This window comes from Mus caroli, unplaced genomic scaffold (genome assembly GCF_978045245.1).
Source record: "Mus caroli unplaced genomic scaffold, Mus_caroli_1 scaffold_7, whole genome shotgun sequence".
NCBI lineage: Eukaryota > Metazoa > Chordata > Mammalia > Rodentia > Muridae > Mus > Mus caroli.
The window spans coordinates 131,422,446-131,447,948 of NW_028227262.1; the positions used below are offsets into that span (position 1 = coordinate 131,422,446).

Below are 25,503 nucleotides of genomic sequence, written 5' to 3' on the forward strand. Positions count from 1 at the left end.
ATCCCTCATCTATGCAGTTTGAGAAACAGTCTGAAGAGAAACCATATTTCAGGCATTGATATATAAATGAATGATAAACAAGTGGAGACGAGAACAGCAAAGAATTGTCAGCTATGAAATGGAAGATGTATAGACTTGAGGGGAAAAGAAACTGTTACTTTAATCATAGGACTTGAAAAATCTGTAGCTCTAGAGCAATTATCAATAAAAGTAGATGGTATTAATCCAGCAACACAGTAAAGAAACTTAATGAGGGAAAAGAGTTCCAGACTGGCAAAGCTCTTAAGTTAGTTAGGAACACAGAGTGGGCTCGTGGTTTTCACACTGCAGATTCAATCTCATGGTCACAAAATTGAAGCAGATGAGTCAATCAATGGATCTCAGCCAACAGACTGAAAACTTCAGTCACTTCCCACGTGGGTAAAGGAGTGGTTTCCATAAATATATAAGAAATAAGATAAAGAGATACAAAATTGTATCAAAGACAATATAGGTTAGAATTTATATCTTACTAGAACTTATGTATCCATTCTGAGACAGCGTTTGAATTAAAACACAATAGATAAATTTAAAAAACTCTATCAGAATAGGGGTCATAAAACTATAAGTCTAAATAATTCTATAAATTTGGTGATGAAATAAAAAGCAGAGAAGAAGGAAGGAAGGAAGAAAGGAGGGAAGGAGGGAAGGAGGGAAGGAGGGGAGGGGAGGGGAGGGGAGGGGAGGGGAGGGAAGGGAAGGGAAGGGAAGGGAAGGGAAGGGAAGGGAAGGGAAGGGAAGGGAAGGGAAGGGAAGGGAAGGGAAGGGAAGGGAAGGGAAGGGAAGGGAAGGGAAGGGAAGGCAAGACTTCCCATTCCTTCCCAAACAGGGGAGGGGAGGGGAGGGGAGGGGAGGGGAGGGGAGGGGAGGGGAGGGGAGGGGAGGGGAGGGGAGGGGAGGGGAGGGGAGGGAAGGGAAGGGAAGGGAAGGGAAGGGAAGGGAAGGGAAGGGAAGGGAAGGGAAGGGAAGGGAAGGGAAGGGAAGGGAAGGGAAGGCAAGACTTCCCATTCCTTCCCAAACAGCCTCTCCAAGTCAGTACCAAGTATTTAACATATAAGCTTATGGGGACCATTCTCACTCAGACCACCATCATTATAAACATCTTCAACTTAAAAATATTTTCAAAAAAAGCCAGACTTGGTGGTATATGCCTTTAGTCTTAGGAGGTTAATGCAAAAAGGGAGAGGTTTTGAAGCCATCCTGGTTATATAGTGAGTTTAGGGTTATCCTGGTTATATAGTGAGTTTAGGGTTATCCTGGGCTAATGATATATTGTCTCAAAAGGACAAGGTTAAGAATGTACCTCAGCCGGGCGTGGTGCCGCACGCCTTTAATCCCAGCACTCGGGAGGCAGAGGCAGGCGGATTTCTGAGTTCGAGGCCAGCCTGGTCTACAAAGTGAGTTCCAGGACAGCCAGGGCTACACAGAGAAACCCTGTCTCGAAAAACCAAAAAAAAAAAAAAAAAAAAAAAAAAAGAATGTACCTCATTGTTAAGAATGCTTGACAAAGAGTAAAAAAGCATAAATTCCAACCCTAGATAGAAATTCTCAGACTATGCATTATCTATTTTTGTAGAAGAGGCCATTTCTTAAGAAAGTTATTATCTTTAATTCATTGTTTCATTGTTTAATTCTTGAGTTGATCAAGATTCATCAAGAGTACGATTTTATTTAAATGCATCATTTTTAAATGGAACCTCTAATATTCCAGCTTTCTGTTCTTTAAAAGACATGAAAAATATCTTTCTTTTGCCAGTAAAGTCATTGATAAGATCATACCTTTCTAGTTTTTCAGATAAGTGGTCAGCTGAATCAGCAGAAGGGGCTTGGTATATGTCTGACAACTCCAAGTGGTGTCTGTACCCTTTCCTCAAAATTGGTGTGGTCCAGCTAAAAGAGAAGAGGGCAGACAGATTTATTCACTTGATTAGGTCTCTAATGTAGACATGATTCTTATACCAACTGTATGCATACAAAAAGATGAAAGTTAAATAAGACAACTTACATAAATATAGTAATTCATATCTTAATTGATATACTCACATAGACATTAACATCTCTAAACTGATGCCATTGCTTAGTTCAGAACAGACAAGAAATCTATTACAGTGTAGTCTTTCCCAAATGTAGCCTAGGGCAATTCAGCAATGAGTTAGCTATAACACTGTTACTGATGCTGTGGTGTGCTTGCAGACAGGAACCTAGCACGACTGCCCTCAGAAAGGCCCAGCAAGCACCTGAAAGAGTCAGATGCAGATACTAGGACCCAACCAATATACGGAAGCTGGAGAAACCTGTGGTTGAATTGGGGAAAAGCTAGAGGAACCTGAGGAGTAGGGTGGCCCCATGGGAAGGCCAGCAGTATCTAGAGACTTGAGGTCCCAGGGAGGTCTGGTGGAGTGGGTATTGGGTTTGGGGTGGGAGATGGTGACATTCTCTTGGAGACAAGGGGAAGGTAGGGGACAGGGAACAGTCAGTGGGAAGACTGAGAGGGAGAGAAAGACCGGATTGTAAAAAAGGATTAAAGAATAAAAATTTTAAAAAGTTTTAAAAAATTAAAAAGTGAGTATAAACATTGAGTAGCTTATACCAATTAGCTGATATAATTATCACTATATCATTGCTTGGAAATATGAATAATCACCATCTGTTCTCTTTACACTGTAGATATTTATTAGGAATTTAATATATAATTTCTAATGGAAGAAATAAGCAGATTAGCCCTATTTGCTAAAACATGCTGCTTTTAACTATTAAGGCAACAGGCAGGATAACCTTCACAATGACAAAAATCAGAAATTCTAACGCACACACACACAAGGCCACACCTCTTACTCCTTCCCAAACAGCTTCACCATCTGGTGACCAAGTATTAAAGTATTAGCCTTTGGAAATATATGTATGTATGTGTGTGTGTTAGAGGAAGCCTGAAAAAATATGAAAGGAAGACAGGCTGAGAAGAAAAGGAAAATATATTTTAAAAAAATCAATAATATATAAGGAGAAAATTGTAAAATAAATTCAAAAGAATGAGATATATCTCAGCTTAAATTTTTTTGTTTGTTATTTTGAGGCAGTATTTTCTGTGTAACCCTAGCTGTCCTGGAACTCACTCTGTAGACCATACTGACCTTGAACTCATAGAGATCCACCTATCTCTGCCTCTAGAGTGCTGAGATTAAAGACGTGTGATTACTGCAAGTCAAGTTTTGTGTATTTGCTTAAGGAAGAAATTCATCTGGATTTAGTGGTTTACAAAACTGGTTACTCCCTCAGCACCTTTTTGTACCTCAGAGATATCTAAGATTTATCATTATTGAGACTTCTTAATGATGTAAAAAAAGAAATATACACACTAAACCACCAAAAGTCAGTATCTGAGAAGCAAGATAAACATGCAACAGAAAAACATACTCTATCTATGATGGTTTGTATATTCTTGGGTCAGGGAGTGGCACCATTTGGAGGTGTGACCTGGTTGGAATAGCTGTGACCTGGTTGGAGTAGGTGTGTCACTGTGGGTGTGGGCTTAAGATTCTCACCCTAGTTGCCTGGAAGTCAGTCTTGCACTAGCAGCCTTTGGATGAAGACATAGAACTCTCAGCTCCTGCTGCGCCATGCCTGCCTGGATACTGCCATGCTCCCACCTTGATGATAATGGACTGAACCTCTGAACCTGTAAGCCAGCCCCAATTAAATGTTGTTTTTTATAAGACTTGCCTTGGTCATGGTGTCTGTTCACAACAGTAAAACCCTAACTAAGACACTATCAAAGTCATTTGAGAGAGCAAAGAAATGTCTTGTCAAATGTCAACATTTTGATACCTCTCTAGGGCATTATGTTCCAGGTGGCCTTCATGATTACCCTCCTCCCTCCCTTATAAGGGTCCATATTCTTTACACTACTTCCATCTCTGGCTTGATCACTAGCCCGGGCCCTATGCCGTTAATTGTTCTGTAAGTTGCCTTTAAGGCTAATCTAAATTTAGGTCCATCCATAAGACTAAGTAAATTTATTATCTATTCCTTGCTAAGACATTAGTGATTGACTATGGTTTAGTGTTTCACTTTCTCCCTTTATCTTGAAACCTTACACTTTAACAAAAGCCTTCTTTGACAACGGTTAACTAGATATCTTCACAGCTCACTGTGATTCACTGGTCATTTTGTGAGAGGGAAAAAATAGTGAATATTCATGAAAGTGGTCTGGATGCATGAGGAAAATGGTGCCACAATGGTGTAGTGCCTCTAGTGGCATCATCTAAGAAAGGGTACTACACGTGTTTTGCAAATTGTATCTTGGATATTCTAAGTTTCTGGGCTAATATCCACTTATCAGTGAGTGCATATCATGTATGTTCTTTTGTGATTAGGTTACCTCACTCAGGATGATATCCTCCAGATCGATCCATTTGCTTAAGAATTTCATGAATTCATTGTTTTTAATTGTTGAGTAGTACTCCACTGTGTAAATGTATCACATTTTCTGTATCAAGACCAAAGTGTGGATACTTTACTCCTTAGAATGGGGAACAAAATACCCATGGAAGGAGTTACAGAGACAAAGTTCAGAGCTAAGACAGAAGGAAGGACCATCCAGAGACTTCACCACCCAGGGATTCATCCCATACACAACCACCAAACCCAGACACTATTGCATACGCCAGAAAGGTTTTGCTGACAGGACACTGATATAGCTCTCTCTTGTGAGGCTATGCCAGTGCCTGGCAAATACAGAAGTGGATGCTCACAGTCAGCTATTGGATGGAACACAGGGCCCCTAATGAAGGAACTAGAGAAAGTACCCAAGGAGCTAAAGGGGTCTGCAACCCTATAGGTGGAACAACAATATGAACTAACCAGTACCCCCTTAGAGCTATGTCTCTAGTTGCATATGTAGCAGAGGATGGCCTAGTCAGCCATCAATGGGAGGAGAGGCCCTTGGTCTTGGGAAGATCATATGCCCCAATACAGGGGAATGCCAGGGCCAGGAAGCAAGAGTGGGTGGGTTGGAGAGCAGGGCAGGGGAAGGGTATAGGGGGCTTTGGGGATAGCATTTGAAATGTAAATGAAGAAAATATCTAATAAAAAATTAAAAAGAAGAAAGAAAGAAAGAAAGAAAGAAAGAAAGAAAGAAAGAAAGAAAGAAAGAAAGAAAGAAAGAAAGAAAGAAAGAAAGAAAGAGTTCTACAGCTAGGTACTTATTGCCCAGCATCTCACAGAAGGAAAGTGACACTGAAAAATTGGAAGATGGCCTTTTGGGATGTTGTGATTTGGGCTATTATTCTCCATAAACTTAAAGCAAGTGTTTACTACATTTTTTTAAAGTATCTATTTAGCAATTGCCAAAGAAATTCCACAACCATTAGCACGTTATTTGCATTTTAAATTTCTGTTAGGCAAACAGGACAAAAAGGGGTGTTGCTTTATTGCCAGGATTAGGAAATGGTACTCAGAGGCATAAAACTTTTCTGAATTACTAACATCAAAGATTTCTTCACATTCTTCTGAATTCATTTAACCATGTTCAGCTTTAGAAAAGTAGATAGAGTGAGTCGTATTAAAATAAGACACCAACTTAGATTAAAGTAAGGGAAGTGAAAACTACTAGGCTGAGGGTAGGGATGTGATCTGTAAACAAATAATAAACCCCTTTCCAGAACACAAAAGCAAACCTGACTCATGACCTTCAGCATTCACTGCTTAAGGACTCTATCCATGATCAGCTTCTAGCTACTAGAGATGAGAACTGGGAAGAGTACTAGCCTGCATAAAATATTAGTATGTCTACCTCCTCAAAGACAATAAACACAAATGCCCTTAATACCATAATAGCAAGGTACAAAATAAATGCAAAGTGACAACCTCTCTAACCTTTGTTTAGCATATTACAATTTAGGTTCTACAATCTGAAATTTTAAAACGGCTGTGTTTAGCAGCTAGTTCACAGTTCAATTCAGCTAGAAAGATTCAAGTGTGCTGATGAGGACTGGCAGAGATTCGAAACCTCAGAAGGCTGATGGAATGCGACAGGAAGGATGATGATCTTTAGAACACAGTTTAAAAGTGTATTCCACCTACCAGAAGCCTTGTGCTCTCAATAGGTCCGAAAATATTAAAATGACACATCACATTTTATGTTTTTTTCAATGTTTTTATTAGATATATTCTTCATTTACATTTCAAATACTATCGTGAAAGTCCCCTATACTCTCCCCTGCTCTGCTCCTCTACCTAACCACTCCCACTTCATAGCCCTGGCATTCCCCTTTACTGGGGCATATAAACCTTACAAGACCAAGGAGCCTCTCTTCACAATGATGGCCGTCTAGGCCATCTTCTGCTACATATGCAGCTAGAGACACGAGCTCTGGGGGTACTGGTTAGCTCATATTGTTGTTTCACCTATAGGATTGCAGACCCCTTCAGCTCCTTGGGTACTTTCTCTAGCTCCTCCATTGGGGGCCCTGTGTTCCATCCCATAGATGGCAATGAGCATCCACTTCTGTATTTGCCAGGCACTGGCATAGCCTCACAAGACACAGCTATATCAAGGTCCTTTCCACAAAAATCTTGCTGGCATGTGCAACAGTGTCTGCGTTTGGTGGCTGATTATGGGATGGATCCCCGGTGAGGCAGTCTCAGCTCCAAACTTTGTCTCTGTAACTCCTTCCATGGGTATTTTGTTCCCTAAGGAGGAACATTGGTCTTCCTTCTTCTTGATTTTCTTGGACACATCACCTTTTAAGCAAGTAGAATTTTACTGCCCTCCAATACCATGCTTCAAAAGGCATTTACAGGCAGATTTGAAATCATCTTATCCCCTTGAAAAAATATAGCCATGATTCTTTTGGCTCATGTATAAAATATAGTGGCCATCCCCATAAATGAGCTTCCAGCTCATTTCAAAGTAACACAATGTGTGAGATGCTTTTATAAAACCCTTCTTTGCTATCTCAGAATTTTTAAGATATTATGTTATACAGTCACATCTAGTTTTAACAAGAGAACCATAGATCAACGACTGAAGGCAAAATAAAATTCAGTAGTATAATATACCCACACATCACACAGCTCACCACCTGTATTTTATTATTAGTTAGCTTTTTTGGCAGTTACAATACAATGAACCTATATTTATGCTCCCAAATTGAAACTGGTTCAAAGTAAATTATAAAAACTAAAATATAAGAATAGGAGGGATGATCAGTGGTTTAGAGCATTTGCTGCTCTTACAGAGAACCAGGGTTTGATTCTCAGCACCCACATGGTGACTCACATCTGGGACTCAAGGTCCAGGGGATCTGATGTCTTGTTTTGACCTCTGAAGGCTCCAGGCACATATGCAGTACACATATTTACATACAGCCAAACACTCAACATATACCTTATAAGTCTAAAAAGAATTTTTAAAAACTAAAATCTATTAGCTCTCTGCAATCACCAGAGAGTCATCTTAGAGAAAGATTTTATATCTTGAGATTAAACCAATAAATCAAACCAAATGTCTCCTACCAGTGAGTTCTCTCTGTCAACTGCAGGTCAGTCTAAGAAATATAAAACAAAAGTAAAAAAATAAGAAATAAAAAATAAAAAAGCAGACATTCAAGTTTTAGACACTTTGCAGTATTAATGTGAAATTCAAGCCATTCTTCTTTTCAGTGATTCTGATTATATTCAGTGGACTTGTGTAAATTCAGTAATGTTCAAGCCAGGAATTTATAGTCAGTCAGTTATTTCATGAGTCTCAGTGGTTCGCTTGGAACAACAGGAGGCAATGCATTGAGGATCTCCTTTTCTGTCTTTCCATTATCCCTGATAGCTCTTCACCTCATATCCAAGTGACTTTATGCATCTTGATTCATACCCAGGCATGTATATACTCAATGGACTTATAAAATGGTATTCCTCAAAAACATAGTGGTCTCCAAAATTTTGGCTACTTCTAACAGAAACTAGTTAATCAACTATAAGTTAGCAGACTCGTGTGTATTTTTAAAAGTTTACTAAAATTCAGAGGAAAAAAAACCCTAGTATCTTCGATATACTGTTCTGTTCACTTAACCATGAGAAGGTTCAGATTTTATTGTGAAAAATTCTAGTATTTTAGTTTTTAAACAAGCACATATTAACCCAACTGTTTAGTTTAGTTCATTCCATTTCTTTGTGACAACTCTAATTTTTTATAGGATGACATCTCATTTCTAATAATGAAATGATTTGTTGCCAGAGATTGAGGGTGGAAGTCCCTGCTCCACAATTGCTAAATACACGGCTCAGCCACCTGTCCAAATAAGCCAATTAAGGAGATGAGCAGTGACAAGGGGGTATGGCCTTGTTGAAGTAGGTGTGTCACCATGGGGGTAGGAATTTATTTTAAAATTTACAACTCGGTATTGACATTTTTAAGTCATCAAAATAATCTATAATAGTAAAATGTCTCTTAAATATACATGATATCATCTGAAGCTAAAAGTAATATGCACTCAGCCAGTCTTAAAAATCTATTTGTAAAATTAAATATGATAAAAATAGAAAAAAATCTCTTATGAAGTCCTTTATGAAAGGAAATTGTGACAGGTTCCTGATTAGACAGAAACCATTCCATCTCCAAGGGAGTATAGCTGTGGCTTCATAGAATGAAGAATGTTTCTTCTGTTTCTATGTTGTGGAATAGTTTGAAGAGTATTGGTATTAGGTCTTCTTTGAAGGTCTGATAGAATTCTGCACTAAACCCATCTGGTCCTAGGTTTCTTTCGGTTGAGAAACTTTTAATGGCTGCTTCTATTTCTTTAGGGGTTATGGGACTATTTAGATGGTTTATCTGATCCTGATTTAATTTAGGTATTTGGCATCTGTCTAGAAAATTATCCATTTCGTTCAGATTTTCCAGTATAGTTGAATATAGGCTTTTATAGTAGGATCTGATGATTTTTTTTAATTTCCTCAGTTTCTGTTTTTTATATAACTTTTCATTTCTGATTTTGTTAATCTGGATACTGCCTCTGCGACATCTGGTTAGTCTGGCTAAGGGTTCATCTATATTGTTGATTTTTTTTTCCAAAGAACCAGCTCCTGATTTTGTTCTTTGAATAGTTCTTTTTGTTTCTACTTGGTTGATTTCAGCCCTGAGTTTGATTATTTCCTGCTGTCTACTCCTCTTGGGTGTGTTTGCTTCTTTTTGTTCTAGAGCTTTCAGGTGTGGTGTCAAGCTGCTAGTGTATGCTCTCTCCAGTTTCTTTTAAGAGGGACTGGGAGCTGAGTTTTTCTCTTAGCACTGCTTTCTCTGTGTCCCATAAGTATGGGTATGTTGTGCCTTCATTTTCATTAAATTCTAAAAAGTCTTTAATTTTTTTCTTTATTTCTTCCTTGACCAAGTTATCATTAAGTAGAACATTCAGATTCCATGTGGATGTGAGTTTTCTGTTGTTTTTGTTGCTGTTGAAAATCTGATAGGATGCATAGGATTACTTCACTTTTCTTGTATGTGTTGAGGCCTCTTTTGTGACCAATTATATGGTCAGTTTTGGAGAAGGTACCATGAGGTGTTAAGAAGAAAGTATATTCTTTTGTTTTAGGGTGAAATGTTCTATAGATATCTGTTAGATCCATTTGGTTCATAACTTCTGTTAGTTTCACTGTGTCTCTGTTTAGTTTTTGTTCCCATGATCTGTCCATTGCTGAGAGCAGGTTGTTGAAGTCTCCCACTATTAATGTGTGGGGTGCAATGAGTACTTTGAGCTGTAGTAAAAAGTTTCTTTTATGAATGTGGGTGCTCTTGCATTTGGAGCATAGATGTTCAGAATGGAGAGATCTTCTTGGTTGATTTTTCCTTTGATGCATATGAAGTGTCCTTCCTTATTCTTTTTGATAACTATTAGTTGAAAGTTGATTTTATTTGATATTATAATGGCTACTCCAGCTTGTTTCTTGGGACCTTTTGCTTGGAAAATTGGTTTCAGCCCTTTACTCTGAGGTAATTTTTTTAATATTTTTTATTAGGTATTTTCCTCATTTACATTTCCAATGCTATCCCAAAAGTCCCCCATACCCTCCCCTCCACTCCCCTACCCACCCATTCCCACTTTTTGGCCCTGGGGTTCCTCTGTACTGGGGCATATAAAGTTGCAAGTCCAATGGACCTCTCTTTCCCGTAATAGACATAAACCAAAATTTAAAATTACACGAGCTGAATAAAAATTTATCCAAAATAGAAATTACATAAATGACCAGTAAGCATATGAAATGATCATTACAAAGTAGGAAAATGCAATTCAAAACTTCAGCTAGATTCCATTTTATACCCATTAGAATCGCTGTAATAACAAACTAAACATACAAATTGTTGCAAATGTATGGAAAATTGTAGCCCTTGTGTTCTGCTAGTGGGAAAATAAATTTGTGTATATATTTTGGAAAATAATCAGTAAGATATTTAAAATATTAAGCATAAAGTTACAGCATGACTTATCCACTCCACTCTTAGGTGGAATATACCCCAAAGGATAAAAACATACATCTACATAAAAACTCATACCCAAATGATATTCATATGAGTATTATTTACAACAGTCAAATGGTTAAAAAACTAACTGTTAAGTAAAAGCTTAACAACATGTATATACCTAAACCAAGTGATGAACCATGTAATAATAGTGGCAACTTTTTGAACCATTGAACAAGACCAGTCACAAAACACTGAATTGTTTCATTTGTATGAAGCAACAACATAAAGGCAGAAGTAGATTAACAGTTGCCTAGAACAAGAAGTGGGAGGCAAAATATATAGCTTGTTTCTCTGCTACTGTGTTAAGATACTGACCAAAAGCAACTTGAGGAAGAAAAGCTTACACTTGTGCATCACAATTTATCATGGATGGAAGTCAGGGCAGTAACTAACTTAAACAGGAACCTACAGACAGGAATTGAAGCAGAGGACTTAAGGAGGAGTATGCTTACAGGTTTGATCTCTATGGCTTACAGGATTTCCTTTCTTATATATTGTAAGATCACCTACTAATGAATGGCATTGTCTACAATGGGCTTGCTTCTTCCATATGAATCATTAATCAAACAAACAAACGAAAACCACAGAAAACAAAACAAAACAAAACAATGACCTTGCTTCTGGGCCAGCCTGAAGAAGGCAGTTTCTCAGTGTAGGCTCTTCCCAGGTGGCTCTATCTGCTTCAAGTACACAAGGCCCTTGAAACAGATATGCAGATAGGCATGAGAAAGCTGAATAGTTTCTTTTTTTGTATGAATAAAGGTTCCTACATCTATTTTGTGATATTTAACAAAATTGTAAATATGCTTAAAATTCATTGTTTTGTATATTGTAAATGGGTAAATTGTTTGATGTGTAAATTCTACCTCAATAAAGCTATAAGTTAGAAATGCAGTGTGAAGGGTTGAGAAATCAATGTTGGTAATGGAAGGGTTTTCTAACTGAGATATGCTTGTAGAACTGGTGAAACTTTCCAATGGTGATTTTCAAACTCTAATCCTTTTCACATATGCAATTGTTTTGATGGCTCCTGACAATGATATCACAGTCTGTGAAAAACTCATGGGATCAGTTAACGGTTGATGACAAGCAACATGAATGTTATACATTGTTTATTTCCGGTCTCTCAAAGCTAGAAACTTAGATTTTGGAACTACTGTGAATTCTGAGGGAAAAAATGGCATTGTGATATTATATTGTATAGAAATGAAGAAGTGTTCGTTGGCAGTGAGAGGACACGAGCATTTCTAAACCTAAAGACAACAAGCAATGCTACAAGGAAAAAATAGAAAAAAAAAATAGGAAAGGGAAGGGAAGAGGAAGGAAGGGGGGAGGGAAAGGGAGGGGAGGGGAGGGGAGGGGAGGGGAGGGGAGGGGAGGGGAAGAGGTCAGAGGGGAGAGGAGGGGAAGGGAGGGGAGGGGAAGGGAAGGGAGGGGAGGAATCCTGCTCATCTTAGGAGATAACATAAGACACAAAGGATGTAATTTACTGTCAAGTACCAATGTACTCTGAAAAAGCAGCCTAAGTGCCTTTCTATGAAGCTACAGATATCACTGTAACTACACCAAATCCAAGAAAAATAGAACTAATTGCCCCATGAAGCTGCTTATTTCCTGCATGAGAGTTTCCTTTTAGGAGACTTCTAAAGAAACAATGGCTTTCAAATTTCAATAATTTCAATATTTTCAATATTTTCATCATCAATAAGAAATATATTTGAAACCAAAAGAACAAGGAAGACAGGAAACAGCCTGGTGCTGCAATTTTACTGTAGCAATGCTCCTGAGTTATGGACAGGCATGTGTGCAAGCTTACAGATGGAAACCTCTGTGCTATCAGGGAATTGACCCACTGTGCAGTGTTAAATCATCTTCTGGAACAGAGAGGTCAGACGCACTCTCAAGCACATCCTCACGGAATGTAAAAGTGGAAGATGGGCCTAAGTTCCTCCCGTCTTCTGACTTAGGCAACTGAAAACCTGGACTGTGCACAGTGGCATTCAAAGACTTCTTCTATATGGGAGATACGTGTTTCCTTGCTGCTCTTTTAAAAATAATTATTCGATTTATTTCAGTGTTTTCTCCCTTTCTCTAGAACTTTGTATCCTTTATTGTGGTTCTTTGTTCATTTTGCTTTACCAGACAGCATCACAAAGACCCAAATTCAATACTTTTCATTTATCACGGAAATAAACATGTCCTTTACTGAGCCATGATTGTCATTCTGAGAGTGACTAAATATTTGGAAGCATACCTACTTGATTCTCCAAGGCTTTTCCTCAAATGTATAAAGAACATAATTATCTCTTAGAGACAAAGAACTTCTATGAGGTTCTGGACAGATGGTATATTCCTACAGATATCATCTGGTATGAGCCATGGCACATAAAACACAAAGTACAACTTCTTGTGATCCTCAATATCTAAATCATTTAATAGCTCCTCACTATGTGTACAAAGAAGTTCTTTTTGTCTTTCGATAGATGTTTGTCATTCATTACATCAAAATGACTTCTACATATTCTAGGACCAGCAGATGGCTTAGGAGGTAGTTGGTGTCAAGTTTGATGACCTAAGCTCAACATGTAGAAACTATACGGTAAAAAGAGAGGACTGACTTACAAGTTGTCCTCTGACCTCCATACATTAGTACACAGCAGTGTGTGTGTGCATGTGTATATGTGCACACACATACACACAAAGACACAAATGTAATTTTAAAATGCATTTGCCCACATAGTTTGAGATCATTTTCTCATTTGATTAATTTGCTTGGTAGATAAAATGATACAGCAGAGACTAGAGGCATCTATATCATTTTTTAAGATGAAAATAATAACAGAAGCAAGCCAGTCAAAACCCCAGCATGGACTGGGAAGGGGCTCATGAAGTCTTAGCTCTATCTGAGAAGTTATTGGGAATCCGTAGCTGCTGGGGAAGGGAGAGTCAGTATTCAGGAATGCCCATTCCTGAAAGGCTAGATACCTATGTTTAGTAGATGGTCTCCATGCACATATAGTCATATAAGGCAGTACTGAATGGCTTCAGTGGGTATTAAATTTAAATAAATAAGAGCACATGAAGTTGGGAGGGAAAAGTAGTAGGAAGAAGAGGATATATGAGAGGGAAGGAGATAGGAGGAGGATTTAATCAAAACACATTCCATGTATGCCTAATAAGAATGTTAATGTTTTCAAAAAGAAGTAATTTGGTACCAGGAAGACAAGGTTAAACTTCAGTGTGTGGTGAACATAGTTTCCATAGTTCTCCATGCAATCAACGAGTCTGATAAGTCAGTCTGAAATTTTCCTCATTGTCTTAACCTCCTCTTCACCAAGTTTGTTTAAGTATGATACCACTTTTAAGGCACTGATACCCACTGTGAATCCCCAGTGGGATTAGAAGAGTGGTGTGGCATTTGATTTGGGCTTCTCATCTGTGGATATTTTCCTACCTCCCAGTTAAATATGAAATTTGTTTATTAATGTCATTTTAATCCTTTTTACCTTCTATTATAATTACTTTACTGTCTAAAAAACTGCAAAGTGCAACAAATTGAAATGGAAGTTTTAAATCTTTATGCCTTCTCCCTTTTAGTGCTGAGGAGGATGTAAGTAGGCACACTTCATGACTCGGAATTTAAGGTTCATATCCGGTTCCTGAATTTGGGAGGCAAAGTATTACTATTTTCATTGTGCAAAAACCTTGGTATCACTAAGAACAAACAATGAAGCTCCCTGGAGCTGCAGGAGAGGAAACAGAGGCTCCCCCTCCCCCTTTCTCACCACGGATTCCTCTGGAAAATTGAGATTCAGCAGGGAATGGAGTTGTTGACCAGATTGGTCCAGGATTTGCCATGAAATAAAACTACTCCAAGGCCTTACGTTAAGTCTCTACTTAATATTTTTATGTTCATTTACACATAGCAATGTATGTTAATACAAACCTTTTAAGAGCTGTCAAAAATCAAGAATATAACATATATAAATAACAGTGACTAATTCATTGTTTCTAATGAGCAATTTAAGAGATCAAGTTAGCCATCTTAGCAATCAGGTACTTAAAAGGATAGTTCCTAACACAAACCATGGTAGGTTAATAAAGTTTTGTTTTCCTTTTTTCCTCAAGATGTCATGATCTTTTGTTTCCATTTAGGTTTTAAGAAAATGAACTTTAAAGGAAACATTGAGCCAGATTCTCCAGCTTTTGAACTCTGCAGGAGTTCAACTGGATGAAAACACTGATAATAAGGTGGCTCTTAATTTTTAAAAAGATTCTCCTATCACCATCACTGAGCAAGCTAATCTCTGATTTTGCTGAGTTACACTGAATAAAAATTGATAGCTTCCTTGAAACAAAGCCTGACTTCTATTTCTAAGAAGGTTTAAGTGCATTGATATTCGTCAGGAATCTCTCCAGTCTGGTTAATTAGTCTCCTGTGTAGACTGTTCTACCCTACCCCGCCTTTCTCTATTCCTCCCTTTATCACTCACGGGTCCCCAAGTACACTAAACTGTATACCACATTGCACAAAGAGCTCTGTTTAAGCTGCACTGTCTACTCTGCACTGTCCACTGAACATGGCACATAATTCTCACTTAATATTTTAAATTCTTGAATTAAGTTAAGATATTTCACTCTGCTTATTTTTCCTCACAAGATTAAATTCTTAAGGACAACATAGTGTATAATTTATCTTCCTATGTTCATTGTCCTGTTCATTGCACTGAACAAATTAGAAACTTGGTGAATTGATCTGTTAGTAATTAATTCCACAAACATAGTATGTTTATGGCACCCTAAGGACACTGACTGCAAGGACGTTTTGCTTGTTCATTACTTCTGGTCAAGGCACCGAAAGGAGAAAAAAAAAAAAAAAACAACTCTACAAGAATGCAATGTAAACATTGAGGATTTGTACTTGGTCAGAGATTACATGTTTTAGCCCCTTTCCTGGTTTTCTGCTGGAAACCCCCATCCCATCCTCCTCCCCCTGCTTCTATGAAGGAGCTCATCCACCCATCCACCCCCTCTAACCTCTGATCCTCAAAACACGTGGAGTAAACACATTTAGTACGTTCCAGACAACATGACTGTTTTCCTGACAAAGGAATTGATTTTGGACATTTATCTGAAGATACAAGGAGAAATCTGTGAAAAGGGTGCCTCTGGAGGGTGATACCTCTACAAATCTCAAAATGCTAAGGATCCCCACCAGCATGCTGACAAACACTAGAATAGAAAGCACAGAACAGATTCTCACTCATATCCCTTGGAAAAAAAAAACAATTAACTAACTCCTTGATGTCAGCCTTGTAGCATTTAGAACTATAACGATAAATTTTGGGTGCCTAATCCATTCAGTTTATAGTACTATGTGATAGCAGCCTCTGCAAACACATGGGCCCTAAACAGAAAGGAAATATGTCGGAGCAAAAGGAGTAGCCTGAATGCTTGAAATAAACTTAAAATTTAAGATGAGGGTTGGAAATGTAACTCAGGACCTCAGAGCATTTGCTTAGCATACTGCATTCAGCCAAGAGTTCAAACCCAGCAATGAACACACACACACACACAATTGAGGATGAAAGTCTATGGTAAACAAAACTTGTAGACTGGGCAAGGGATTTTGGGAAATAGAATTATAATTCAGTGACATGTTGTGCCTACTTTCTAGGAGAGGAATGTTAGATGTAGGAAAGAGCGAGCTACTTTGTTACATAGTTGAAAGGTGTTAAGTGCCTTAGTGTTGATAAGACTGTTACCATTTACTTATTAAAGAGGCATTCTGTATCTTGCACTACTTATCTCTGAAGACACAGAAAGTCCTCACGGGGTGATGGCTATGGCAATTGATAAGATACTTGGAGGTCAGACTGACATTAAATGAGAGCATTTAGGTTAGAGCAGGTTGAGCTCCTGTTATGAACTGTTCTATTATTTGTCTTAATTCGGTTCCGGAAATCACAAGGGAACCCAAATGTCTGTGCACCACTACAAGCTCTCTAATGTAAGCTGTCTTCCCCTAATTCACTGAAAATGTGAGTCTGACAAAAAAGACCAGCCTCCCCAAATGACACCAAACTCCTGGCGACTTGAACTCAAACCTGAATATTGGCTTTCCCAGTCTTCACTCTGAAAACAACCCTGCAAGTATTGAACTTGACAGTTTTCTTAGTCACAGAAGCTAATTCTTTATAAATAATCTTATATATTAAATAGATTTACCATTGATTCTTATTCTCAGGAGAACTCTAATATACAGAGTAAGTAAGTACTCCGAGAATATTGAATATTATTATATTCTTAGGCCAGGTTGAAATGAAAGTAACTCATTATCCCAGTGAGAATAATTGAGTATCAGAAAGATTAAGTGCCTAAGAACACACGTTAATAAGTCACAGAATGAGGATTCCAGCTAAGCCTGATTCCAAAGTACACATTTCTTCCACTACATGCTGGTTCCTAAGAACTGACAGAGAAGCTGAATGTGAGACTTTTCTAAAAGTATGGAGAGATGAAGCATGGGACTCAAAAATTGCCAGGCACAGTCAATATAAGCATAATCTACCTTCAATGTCTTTGAAATCTTGAATCCTAATATCTATCACTCTCCAGACACACCCCATAAAATTTTGATCTGAAATGTATATCTTTTAAAGTGACTGAGTTGGTTTCTTTTTTTAGGAATAAAAGGAATAAAAAATTACATATTCTTAAATATATGATAATTTTAGTCCCATAATAGTCCTACAAATAGGAAAACTTCACCGGAAATCTCTTTTTTGGTGAATATTGAAACTTACTGTGATATTTACTGTTATCTCTACATTGCATAAGTGAGCATGTCCCTATAGGACATATGAGCCAAACTCAGTTAACAGCTTAGCATGTCTGCAGTACACCTGTTGACACAAGGTCACAGCATAACCAGGGCTACAAAACACCTAGGAAGTGATAAGTAACAAGCCATAGGTAACATTATCATGTCTTTAAAATAAAGTGGTTATATTCATTCTAAGGTGACACTGATTATGAGATTCACTATTAAACCAACACTTCCACTGTCAAAATGTACATGACATACCGTTTTTAGAAATTAAAATTATATAATCATTTATATAAGAACTTAATACTTTTGGAACCATAATTAAAGTTTTAGCCTAAGCCATTTTCAAACTCAAGTAAAAATTAGTTTTCTGAATCTCTCTTGCCCTTTCGAATCTATGAATAGGTTTATAGTGTAAATCTGCCTTCAGAACCCTTCACCTCTGGGGCAGGTGTATAATTTCAGGTTAAGGTAGAGTACTCAACTTGGTGAATGTCTACTGTAACTACAATGCCTAGCGGGCCAGACAAGCATCCAAGTATACATTACCTGTTACTTCCAAAACTGGATCATAAAGTATTCTTTCTCAAGGAATATCAAGCAATCAAAGTTAAAAGTCAACATTGCTGGGTGAAATTAATGCCAAAAGTAAAAAAAAAAAAAAAAAAATCAGTTGAAGTCACAGGATACAGGAAATATGCAACTTTTATGTATTGCTATATATATATCTGTATTATAATTTATTCCTGGATCTGATGGCCAAAAAGAAGTTTGAAAAAAATCAATTATAAGACAATTCAATTTCAGAAGTATATAATTGTGTAAAACACAGAAAAGGGAATCAAGAAAATAGTGCTTAAAATATTATATAAATGTTTTGCTGTTATTTGGGACTTTATATCTTTTTATTTGTGGAAAAGCGATTCTTTTATTGCCATACATATACATGTGTACACTAGAAATTTCATAAAGTATTTAAATTCCATGAAGACTTACTGATAAAAGCACTTTCTAAAAGAACTATAGATACTACCATATGAAGAAAATCTGAAATTTGTATATATAAAATGACAAGCATCAAATTGAAGAACCATCTATCAGGTGTCTCTACTTCTTCCTGCAACCTTAGCAGGTGGATAAGAAGAAAGACCAATAGAAAATCAGATGACATGAATGATGAGAACAAGTGCTGGGTGGTAATGTTGGCATAGATGCCAAAGACGGCTGTGATATGCTTAGAGAGTGAAGGGAAGTAGGGTTAGGAAGTGAAAACTCAAAGTCCCAGCTTGGTATCCTAGAGAGAAAATGGAAACTAGGAAGGTGGGGTTGAGAGCAGAGTAAAAGGCACTAGCTAGTACTTAGCTACTTTCTTCAGGACAGGAAGCACAGCTAGAATCACATTACTGTAACTGAGCTGTTACTGTGACAATGTTTAGCTACTGCCATGTTTTCTGGCCTGCTCTATTGTCTGTTTTTATTATTTTTGTTTTGTTTTCAAATAATACTGAAAGTAAACTATAAGGATATTGTTATTTTGAGGAAAGTTCCATCTTGCCTCCTGTGGATGTCATAAAGACCTATGCTAAAAAACAGACTGAATAAATGGGCTGAAGAGATGGCTCAGAGAAGAGATGGGCTTAAGAGCTGCTCTTCCAGAGGCCCTCACCTCAGTTTTCAGCATCTTCAGATGTCTCCCAACTACCTGCAACTCCAGGCTATTCAGCACCCTCTTCTGGCTTCCACTGGCAGAATGTGCACAAACAAACAAGCTGGAAAAACTACTGTACACATAAAATAAAGTAATTTTTTGTTGTTGTTAAAGCAACAAGCCCTTCCAAGAAGACTAACTGATGGCTTGTTTAATGTTGTCTATAAACAAATGCAGTAAAAATTTATTTCAGACACAAGAAAAAATTAAAGTATATATAAATCCATGTGAAATAATTTATTAATTCTATTCTAGGTGTGTGATGTATTGATTAAAATTTTATGTCTGATTTACACCAATCTAAAGATACATCTGACATCACATCTCTTAGCTTGGTGACTGCTAAACTGTAGTCCCCTAAAACCACATTTCTTATATGTGCAATTATCAAAGACAGATAAAAACATCACTGAGATAATGTATGTAATCTCTTGAGTGTACTTAATAAGGGCTGGAAGACAGAGGCAAAACTACAGAATTCAGAAACTACCCAAGAGAAAAATTCAATTTGTGGCAAGTTGACTATTTTTGTGTTTTTTTTGTTAATTTACTGAAGAGGAGGAAGAGGAGGAAGAGGAGGAGGAGGAAGAGGAGGAGGAAGAGGAGGAGGAGAAGAGGATGTTGTTAGCCCAATGAAGACTTGTTGGGTTATCCTAACCTGTTCTATCGTTGAGTTGATGATTTTAGATGTTAGCAAAAAGAAGAATTACCTTAGCATTTGTTAAAGGAGATCATAGAAGTTGTTCTTTCCCATAAATTTAATCAACAGGTATACATGGGATCTAGGACTTGGCATATTTAATATATTTTCCATGTTATGTGTGTGTTATATTCCACAGAGAACCTATATAGATACTTAGTATTTATCAGAGTAAAGAAAAGCTATAGAAATGGCTGTTGATTGTGAAGTAGAAGGTTCTAATTTCAAGAATCTCCTCATCCTGTTTTAATTTTGATTTATAAAATCATTGACTATGTAAAGTAGTTGATACATAATAAAATATTACAACTTACAACTGGGTTCCATCTTAACACACCACTATCCCTGAACAAGTCTCCATTAAATGCAGAGCCCTGACAGTTCTGCTTTACTAATTAGTTTGTAAGTCCACTGGAGTGTGTCTGATGTCACTCTGCAGAAGCAGTGGTCACAATGGTGACAAAAGGAGAGTGAAACCAGAAGGGACTGCTTCTGCTCCCCTTCTGTGGCAGCAAAACACCTGGGTCCCAAGGCCCTGATGACACCTGGGCCAACAAGTCAGCAGTTTCATACTTCAGGGAATCCATGGGCCGAGTCAAGGACTACTAACACATTATACATTTCTAAATGAAGTTACATTTTGCTAACAACACAGGTGAAAGATTTCATTAATTTTTAAAAATATTCAATAATTTTTGTTTTCAAGGAAGTCCATTTTTAACTGTAATATTTTATTATATATCAACTACTTTAAATAGTCAATGATTTTATGAATCAAAATTAATGCCTAGTCTAATTAAACTAAGTAATATAATTACAGAACCTATAAATGAATGTGATGGCCATCTTATTACAAAGAAAAAAGGTTGCATTATTAAAAATATTAGAATGAAACTTTAGGCAGAATAAACAGAATTTTTAATAAATTCTTATATAGAGTCTAAGACTGTTAACTGTTAGAAACCTGACAAGTATAGAGGCTCACTAGTAATGCTAAATAAATGCACATACACAGGCTTGCATAAATAAATAATTAACACATCACTAAAAGCCACATTTATATTTCAAGGTTATTATCCTCACCATAATGAGCTCATCTTATAGTGACTATCTGGTTCATCAAATTCTGTTGCAAAAATCCTTGGCCCTGCTATTGGGATTGCTATCTCAGACTCTTAAATTCAACAGTTCTATAAACTCTTAAAAGAGTGAATAATTTTTTAGGTCACACTGTAGTTATGTACTTGATGCACTGAATTATGGGAATACCTAATGTCTTACTCTATCACTGACACTGATCCATGATGGCTTTTAATTGTATGTGTGTGTGCGTGTGTGTGTGTGTGAGAGAGAGAGAGAGAGAGAGAGAGACAGAGACAGAGACAGAGACACAGAGACAGAGACACAGAGACAGGCAGAGACAAACAGAGACAGACAGACAGAGAGAGAGAGACAGAGACAGAGAGAGACCAATTTTTTATGTAAAGAAAACAGTGAGTATTAAATGTCAGGTGTAATGGAGTAGAGAAGCAAATGTGAGTTCTTAGATGGCAAATCTGTCTGAACTAAGTGTTAGGAATTTCTTTGCTAAGAAGTAATTACTTGGGGCTGGGGTGCAGTTTACTAGAAGAATGATTTAATATAGACATGGGTCTGGGTTTGGTGCCTAGCACTACCAAATAACATATTAGTTCTGACTAATTATTATTTGTTGAAAAACAGTATTGGCAAGACAAAGAATTCATTCAAACTGTATAACCCACTTTAAGCCAGTTGCACTTTCTTTTAGAGACTTCAGTCTTGCATAGGCATCTACCCTCACACCAGGCCTCTGCCTCTAATAGAAGAACCCCACTTCATAGGATGTATCACCTACCATTCTACCGCCCAAGCTGACCCATCCAAACCCTCTTTTTTTCATCTCACTCTCACCTTCCACCTCTAATTTAAAAATATGATTATTTTTCTTCCCAAACATCTTTTAGATGGGCATCTTTCTCTATCCCTTCTGTCAGTCTTTAAGAAAAAAAAAATGCAACAATCTTGAAATAATCACATCTCTGCCTGCTTAAAATCTCCCACCTTTCATTTCACTAGCAGTGCAATAAAGCCCTAAGAAATACATCAGGTACCCAGGGATCTAGCCCTTGTTAGTTTCCAGATCTACCACTCCAAGTTCTGTCACATGCTTTCAGGACAAACTGCAGACCTTCTCTGAAGCACTGCTGGTCTCTCACTTGTCCTTCCTGCAATTCCTGTACACAGTCTGACTCGCTGTCCTCTCTCAGCATGGAAAGAAGACTCTCTGTGTGACTACAGGAGACACTTCTCTATCAACCCTTCTTAGACAGACATGAGTGTGGGTTAGGGATCTCTGTGGGTTGACATCATTAGTTTTAAGGTATTCATTCAGAAGGCAGAGCCTCTACCACCTTAATGCCAAGCATAGAGTACGGTGGTGGTGAAAGGGAGTGAATGAAATTGCCCTCCAAACATTGCTCTGAGTCATCATGACCTACAGGAAATACTAGGGAAATACCCCTTTGACTTGGGTGGAGAGGGCAGCTAATCTTATGATATCAAGAGAATATCTTCCAAGCTATGAAATCTAACAATGCTAAAGACTTCAAAAATCTCCAAACCATTCCCTTACCCTAGAGCAGTGGTCCTCAACCTTTCTATTGCTGGAACTCTTTAATACAATTTCTCATGCTATGGTGAACCCAAATTATAAGATAATTTTTGTTGCTACTTCATGAGTCTAATTCTTCTATTGTTATTCATTGTATGGTGAAAAGCTGATATGTAGGATAGCTGATATGCAACACATGTGTAAGGGTCATTTAACCCTTGAAACTCACAGGTTGAGAACTACTGCCCTAGAACAAGGAGTCATAAAGTAGACTGCTTTCTGAAGAGTTTATATGATAAACATCAGAAGGAAAATTTGAAGGAATACTTACTCTATTAAAAATGTGTCAACAGTTGTTTCCCCTCACCCATTGTATCAGAATGATTGTCCCACCATTTTGAGGGAATGCTAAGCATCATCAATATGCAGTATACATATATCTGTAGATTATGTATGTATACTGCATATAGATGATGTTTAGCATTGTGAGACAATGGAGACAATTTCAACAAGAAACAGGTATTATAATCATGTAATCCTGGAGTCCTGAATACAGTAGTTTACAATTTCAAATAGTCATTAATGTCAAAAGATAATTAATTAATGGCTTATACTGAAATTGACATTTTGACAAGCCTCATCTGAACTACTAGAGTATTCTTGCTAAAAGCCACTTTGTAATGCTGATTTTACAAAGAAAACCCTACATGCTGCATCCATTCCATTCTTAAGAGCTGAAGTGAAGCCGTTAAAATGTTTCCCTTAGTGATGATGAAAAATGTATTTCTGAAATCCCTCTGTTAGTATCTCCAAATAAGTGGACCTCTTTCATAGTTTTCGCCTCTTACACTCACTGCTTTGCAGAGAATTGGCTCTGAGGAAATGCACAAGATGCATGGTAAAGAGAGAATCAAAACGGCCCAAATTGCTGCTGACTCAGAGATGTTTTCAAAGTCTCAACAAATAATGTCTCACTGCACGCTAAATGGTTAACGCCCTTCCCTTATGGTTTGGCAATCCTATACTTATCTATAGTGCTACCACAGTGAAATTACAGGTTCCTATGAAAGGACATTAACAGTAATAACATACTTTATGGTGATATTTATTTGTGGACCTCTTAAACAAGTTTCAACACTTAGGAATTATCACAGATAAGTCCAACTTCCATAAAGAAAACAAAAAGCCTTGATTTCCCCTGTGTATCAGTGTGCACTGAGTAGTATTTCATCATTATATCAAACAACATGTTGAAGAAGTTATTTTCAAGATCATAGCTTCCTCTGCTCTGAGGAGCAAGGGGTTGACTATCAAAAGTATATTGTGTAGTAATGTGCTATAAAACCTTAAAAGAAATTTTAATAATTGTGATATCAACTAAAATAAATTTCACTGTATAGAGATATTTATTATACAAACATATATGCACATACACAAAATGATGTCATGTACAGGAGGTGCTCTTAGAACTGTTCATTAAACTAAACAAAACTGACATGAACCTAACATAAATCCCAAGTTGAAATTTCTGAGCTGTGTAACAACCAAACATTATCAGTGAAAAGAAAATAAACAGAAGGGAATCCTGAGAAGCTGGCACAGAGCCAATATCGGGCAGTACTTGTACACTGTCCAGAGGGTCTCTCCATCCTAGATGTGGCTTCTTCCAATTTCTATTGAAGAAAAGCCAAATGAAATCTGGAGCTGTGGCCACTGTATGACATCCATCAACTAAAGGGACAGCTATTCTTGGTTTTCTAAATACCATATCCTCAGTATATCAAAAATGGCCTTCATATTTGGATAACCTAAGTTTTGTCAAATATAATATCTGTAATATGGATCACAAACAGAATGGAAATGTTGCTACCCAATTTCTTGGAACTGATCATAACCCAGTCAGAGAAGAACATGCTTCACATGAATGAAGACCCGAGTTCAATCCCAAGCTCCTAGGTGAAAAGGTGGGCAAAGTGACACATGATTGTAATCCCAGTGCTGAGAAGGCAGAGTCAGGAAGAGTCCTTGGGTTCACTGGCAAGTCTGTCTAACATAGCTGGTGACATTCAGGCCAATGAGACATGACTCAAGAGATGATGGTTCTTCTGAGGACGATGGCTTATACTGCACTCTATGGTCATACAAACATGCATGCGCGCGCGCACACACACACACACACACACACACACACACACTAACAGGTACACATTAGGCATAATCTTTTTTCTTAAATCTCTATGAAAGTGTAAAGTTCAAACATTTCTACAAATCAAAGGTTTTAGGAATTAATTCCACTAATATGTCAATCATAAATTCTGTATAAATATATCACCACTTGTTTTGAAACAACTTATTTCATAAATGTTATTATTACACCTTCAAGTTAATGCATTTATTTTCCATGAAAGTAAAAAAAAAATACTTGAAATTTTCATGGTAAAATTATCTTCTGTGTTAGACCAATTCCAATGTTTTTCCATTTTTTTTACTTACTGAAAACTTACAAAAATAAAAAGTACTTAAATTGTTATTAAACTTGTTTTGGTTTCTCAGTAACATAATCTAAATAATTAAACTGATAATTAATATAATCCAAAACCAAGACCATAATAGTAGACACATAGAAGTCAGCTTTTAGAAGTCTTTTATACCCCTAAGCTTGATGGGATAGGTTAAATTCTAAGGCTCTGAAGGAGATCTGATGTAAGAGTATGGCTTTCATCTAAGTATCTAACAAGGCCCATGATACATGAGGCTATCTATCCCCTATGCTAACTTCTCAAGCATATGGCACAGATACAGGCTGATAGTCACAAAAGTGCACCCAGCAGAAATAAACTCACTGTCCTTTCCAGTGAGGATCACAGCACTGCAAGGAATGTAAAAATGTAAACAACAGTAAGGGCAGCTAACATGTCCTCAGTAAGCACAGCATATAGTCCTCAACAGACTAGCCCATTACATTATGTGTCACACTGAAGTCATGCAGAGGCACCAAGGGGCTTGCCTACTAAGCAGTAGATCTGCAGCCTGAAGTCCAGGCCATGGGAATCCAGGGCCCACTGCCCTGGACACTAGGCGGCACTGC

General features: G+C 37.4%; 1 protein-coding gene across 3 annotated transcripts in view; it reads right to left on the minus strand.

Moving 5' to 3' along the window:
* Positions 1–25,503, minus strand: part of Cftr (CF transmembrane conductance regulator) — a 146,153-nt gene that overhangs the window by 118,083 nt on the left and 2,567 nt on the right. For all 3 annotated transcript variants that reach the window (XM_021164958.2, XM_085840806.1, XM_085840805.1), the window contains one exon: positions 1,819–1,929. In XM_021164958.2, coding sequence (XP_021020617.2) covers positions 1,819–1,929 — 111 coding nt within the window. The remainder of the gene's footprint in view (positions 1–1,818; positions 1,930–25,503) is intronic.